The sequence below is a fragment of the Aplysia californica genome, unplaced genomic scaffold, assembly GCF_000002075.1.
Source record: "Aplysia californica isolate F4 #8 unplaced genomic scaffold, AplCal3.0 scaffold00039, whole genome shotgun sequence".
NCBI classification, from domain to species: domain Eukaryota; kingdom Metazoa; phylum Mollusca; class Gastropoda; order Aplysiida; family Aplysiidae; genus Aplysia; species Aplysia californica.
Window position 1 is genome coordinate 111,657 of NW_004797309.1, and position 5,638 is coordinate 117,294.

The 5,638-nt window shown below is 39.7% G+C and overlaps 1 protein-coding gene across 1 annotated transcript in view; it reads left to right on the forward strand.

The window, feature by feature from the left end:
- Positions 1–2,362: 2,362 nt before the first annotated feature.
- Positions 2,363–5,638, forward strand: part of LOC101863490 — a gene marked incomplete in the record, with an annotated part of 16,682 nt that continues 13,406 nt past the window's right edge. Inside the window, 1 exon segment of the mRNA XM_005091982.2 lies at positions 2,363–2,542. Within this exon segment, the coding sequence (XP_005092039.2) occupies positions 2,435–2,542 (108 nt within the window).

A 5,638-nucleotide genomic window follows, 5' to 3' on the forward strand; every position in this document is an offset into this window, starting at 1 on the left:
AATGTCATTCGTGCCCCGAAGTGCCCCACACTGCCTCAACACCCCACCTCGCCACGTTCACAACCATTCCCTACCTCAGTCGTACTCCTCTAAGAAGAACCGCCCCATCCTGGGTTACATACTTGACCTCGAAATGCACATGCAGCTGTCTGTCGGCAGCCTGGTAAACCGTTTTAAAGATATTCTAAAAAATGAAAGAAAACTCTTCTTAAAAATGACCTTACATATTGCAACATTGCAACGTAGATGTGGGATACGATTAGCAACTTTTCTCTGCGACTAAGTTTTCATCTTGATGTTGGGAGAATGTGAGATGAACGAATTACGAAGCTAAAACATTTTTTTAATATAGGAAGACTGTAAATAAGACCCATCTACTTTTTATAGACATATTGACACCTTCATAATGTGTAGTTTCAGAGGGGGTTTGGATTAGAAGTGAAAAACGAGATTTTTTACGGGATTTAGCCTTCTTTTTTCAGACCAATCCATTTGATTTAGATGTTTTTGGTCACTAATTAAACAGACAACAACTGAACGTATTTCATTGTAACGTTTTACAAGCTGTTGTATGAACGATTATATTTTGTACCCCCGTCTTCACCAGGCAACCCCGCCTTGATTCCTAGTGCCAAGGAAGGTTCGTCCATAGAGCAAGGTCGTGCAGTGCTGACCAAACTTTTTAAATGTTATATTCTGTAATGCTCTCACAAACAGAAAATAAAAGGAGCCCGTAAAAAGGACTAGCCAAATCGTTTATTAATACAAGGTCATCGCTGGCGCCTTAACATCCCTACAGCTCTTACTGTCCCTACAGCGCTGTAAAACATACTACGCCACGCTAAAGTCCAAGCGCTATAATTAACATGTCGTTTAACGGTGGTAATCTGACATAAATTGCTCGTTGCGAATTCGTTACATTAATATTAAGACGGCACATCTCCATGTGCTTTTGTTGAAACAAAGCCCACAGTAGGCATTCTAATAATAAACGCAATCTCAGACTGTACACTAGTGTGTCGTAATCATTGATTATGCCCATAAATTAATGTGAGCCCTGAAACAATCCAGCGGAGTGCTCAAGTTAATTGTGATTGGTTCATTGTCCTGCCACTTTTATAAAATTTAGGTCTTGCCCCGACACTGTGACCGTGGAGTTGAGCAAGGTGAACGTAGAGTTAGTTTGTTCACCACCTGTTGAGTTGTGCTTTTGAATGGTGTTTTAGTGGAGTGGTGAAAGTGTTATTACTTAATAATAATAATAGATAATAATAGATAGCATTTGTATAGCGCATATCCCCGCTCAACAGCAGGCTCTATGCGCTTTACACTATATTATTACCCAGCAGACCATAGAACACTCCGAAACATTCTCAGCTTCCCGGGAAGCATACAGTGCAAGCATCCGATTAAGCGCTCAAACACTAACAAACTGACAAGATCTTCCGCTGTCTATAGCCGGGTACCCATTCCCACCTGGGTGAAGTGAGGAAAATTCGTGTAAAGTGCCTTTCCCAAGGACACAACGTCGGGTCCCTGACGGGATTCGAACCCACGACCTTACGGTTGCGAGTCCGAGAGCCTAACCACTAGGCCACCGACGCCTCTTGAGTGTTCAGTTCCAATGCAAGATGAACGGAATGGACTTTATAGCTAACAAATATGCGTATTTTTGGGAATCAAAGAGACAAATAAAGGGAATAGGTCCTAACCAAATTAAAATTATACACAGTCCCGTTTACAATGCCCCTGACTATCTTCAATCTGCGATAGCTTAATTGTGCATGCCCACTTTGTAGAAAAACTAAAGTTACACATCTTTATTTATTTCTTAAATTAAGTTTCAATTAGTTCTAGATAAGACGAGAAACTTAAGATTTGAACTTTTAAAAGAAACACAAATGATTTAAATGTGGCAAACTTGTGAGGTGAGCACACATTACACACATCAAACATGAAACTCAGTTGGAAACCACCATGCGATTTCAAACTCTGGATATTTATCTCTAGCATTTATTTCAATTTTGGCTTCAAGAGCGCTTGCCAGGACACCCTGACAGTATAAATAGCTATCTCTCGTTACAAGAAATTAACTCTGATCTTATGAGCCAAAAAATGATTTCATTGATTCTCCTGAACAGCCGTAATCAAATTTTTGTATTTTAAGTTTTGTATTGCAATCGATTTTTATCTCGTTCTCCATGCCAAAAGAAAGAACAGTGAGATTGAATATCAAAAGATCAATTGTATTGTAGAGGGATTTGAGTTACAATTTTTAATGTGTCGTTCAGGGGCGGAAAGGGGAGGGGGAGCGAAACAACACAGAGCGTGTCGTATTTTTATCAAAACTATCGAACGAAAGAAAATACCTGTCATTTCGGTGTGCGTTATTGTCTCTGATTAGGCGCCATTCCTTGGATCCATCATCGCAGACATGGGAGAAGAATCTACCAGCAACGACTTCGCTCATGAGCAAGGACTCACTAAAGAACAAGTTGCAGAGAGATATTGTAAATGGGCACAGAATTCCAAGTACGAACGGGTAAGTAAACCCTTGGTTCTCTGTAAGAAATTAGTTAGCAATTGTGTTTTGGCCAGACTCAATGTAAGGTTGCCCTTCAACTTCACACAATTTCGCAACACGAGGCAGCGATTAATTACGAGTAATTGGTGCCGTTTTCTTATACAATTTGTTTACGTAACTGCAATGTAACTACAGTATAGAAAAACTAAAATTATTGCTGTTCGTTGAAGCATGTGAGTAAAATTGCTTTTTCACTTCAATAATTTAACTTCTCTGATTAAGCGCCATTTACCGTAATGAGGTGATTTACTTTTTTACCGTGCTCAACAAAACAAAGGACTTGTTTTCGGAGGTAGAAAGAGTACTGAAAGGAAAAGACCGGGTTTTCAGGGAAAAGAATAAAACTTTGTGCAATTTACATTACATAACTAAAAAGAGACCTATCAAAAATGCATAACTTATGGAAACACGTTTTTATACCTCAATATTTGTATAATCTATAGCCCATTGTGTTCTTAAACCACTGTCATCAGACCTTTTTTTTACAACTTTGAAGAATTTACAAAGGTGGGGGGGGGGGGGGCTTAGTTTTACTATGGGGGAGCAAAGAATACACCTGTCGTGATACTGCGTGTCGTAAGAGGCGACTTAAAGTGCTAAAGTCTGGTCGCCCGAAAAGTGCCAGTTAGCGGAGGGCCAACTACCCAACCCAGTAAAAAACACTAAGTTACAGAAACAGAGGTTGGAAGAAGGCAGTGGCGATGGATTGGATTGGATAGGATTATCCTTTTATCCTTTAGACATATAATATTGCCAAAGGTGTGGCCACCAACTACTCTGCTATAACATCAAAATGGGTAGTTTGGCATGATAATAATATACACTAGATTCGGGGTGTTTTAGAGGCGGCGCTACAAACCAATCAGAGAGGTTATAAATAGTATTAGAGCTCGCAGCTGTGGCGCCACCCTCCAGACAAAATGAGTGACTAAGTTTGGTAACAAAGAGGACACTTTTACACAGACAAAATGGGTTGCTTTTACAAGTTGGCTATATTCTTCTTCTACTGACACGTGAAGATGGTTGTTTTCGTCAATTTTTGACATTGTGTTCGCGTATCTTTGTGGATGTACCCAGGGGCGAAGGCTGACTTGTTTGACAGGGTAATCAAAGTAAAACGGGACCAGATATGGCCTGGGGATATCACACACGAACCTTTCTCGAGGCGGCGACTCAGAGTTATGAATGAAAACAAATCCGGAATTCATTATTGTATGTTCAACCGCCAAAATAATCGGGAATGTATCTCATTAAATATCAATTCCAATTAAAATTAAATTTAACTTTAGATGTGAATACACAAACACAAAGCAAAGAAGCAGAGATGTCAGTACTAGATCTAATTGTTATAGATCTACCAGGGAGTCTCTAACTCTTTGGTAGAACATGACAATTATCATTTTTTAAATTTCACATTTGGCTGTTTTTTGTCTAGCCTTTCGCGGCCACGAGCCTGTGTCATAATCGAGGTCACGATCTGATTATAGGGCAGTAAAAAGGCGAGAAAAAAAAACCAAGCACTCGAAGCAGTCGAGAGATTATTAGGAGTTAGTTCCCCTCACATATGTGAGGTAGACTCGACCAGTGTAATAGTTAGCTTACCTAATCAGTGCTTGAGACTGATTATAACTGTAGCCCGAAAAGGGTGAACAGGGTATATGTGGCAATGAAACAGTTTTGACTGCCATGCACATGTTCCCTTCAATTCTGTTGGTAGACTCTCCCAGTCTCACTTTAAGCTTACTTAATCAAAGCTTGTGACTGCTTATGGAGTGGCCCAAGAGGGATGACAAGCTATTTCTGTGGCAATGAAACCGTTTAGAATGTTAGGCATACTGTTCATTGTTGATTATGAACGTCTTTTTACATTTAATTTATGAAGTTTACGTTTATGGGTGAATTTGACTGCGGCAATGTTTCAAAATTAGGAAGGGAAGCAGTGATTATTTGATTATATAGACGCTTCGCCTGTGGATGTACCTGTTCCTGATCGGTCGTTCTTGATGGTGTAACATCTGGCAGAAGACCTTAATATATGATTTCACTTATTTGGTTGACGTGGCTGTCTTCTATGGGAATAGTCTGTGAGTTCACATTATTATGGTATCAAATTTCGGTGAACGCATGGCCACAGACACGTGATCTCAAGACATGTCTTGTGATCTGGTCTGTGAGGTCAGGCTTCATGGATCGAACCGGTCCCTTTGGGCCTGTGAGATGTTGTAGTCCTGAAGGTTCTGTCACACTCCTTCACTTGGCACTCATATGACCTTATGCAGTTGCGAGCGCCGTAAAACCCTCTACTAAAAAAACCAACAAAAAACACTCCTTCACTATCATAATATACATACTATCGTTAGAGAAGGTATAAACTGTGCGAGGTTGTGGTGTTTATCAGCTTGGCAACTTAGTGTCAAGCAAGTCTTATCTTCTTGTAAATCCTCTTGGCGACACATCAAGCAATAAAATCACTGGTGCAGTGTCATGCGTGCTGATGGCGTTCAGTTAGTGATGTCAAGGCTCTTATGAAGGGTGTTAGACTTCGTTCATTATTCAAAATGAAGTTCACTATTTAAAATAAGAAATTTGTAGACTAGGATATTGTAAATTATTCATTGTACTGATCCTGTGTGTGTGTATGTGTGTATGTGTGTGTGTGTGTCTGTCTGTGTGTGTGTATGTGTGTGTGTGTGTGTGTGTGTATGTGTGTGTGTCCAACGGGCGGTGTTTAATTATTATCTATAGGGCACATATGAAGAATCTTTGGTACTGGGTCAATATTTTTTATTTAAAGAGAATTTGGAGTGCCATGCAAAGTTACGGGTGCATTGACAAGTTAATAAATGAGATATAATTTTTTCCCTCGGGGACAAGCGACAGTGAAAAAGCTCTGAAAATGTTTATTTGTACAGACAACATGTACTTACACATCATTGCTGTTTTGACAAAGATACGTAAGTGACCATATTTTAGGAATAGTTATTTATACCATGTGTATCATAACTATTTCTACTTTATTCTCTCTCTCTCTCTCTCTCTCTCTCTCTCTCTCTC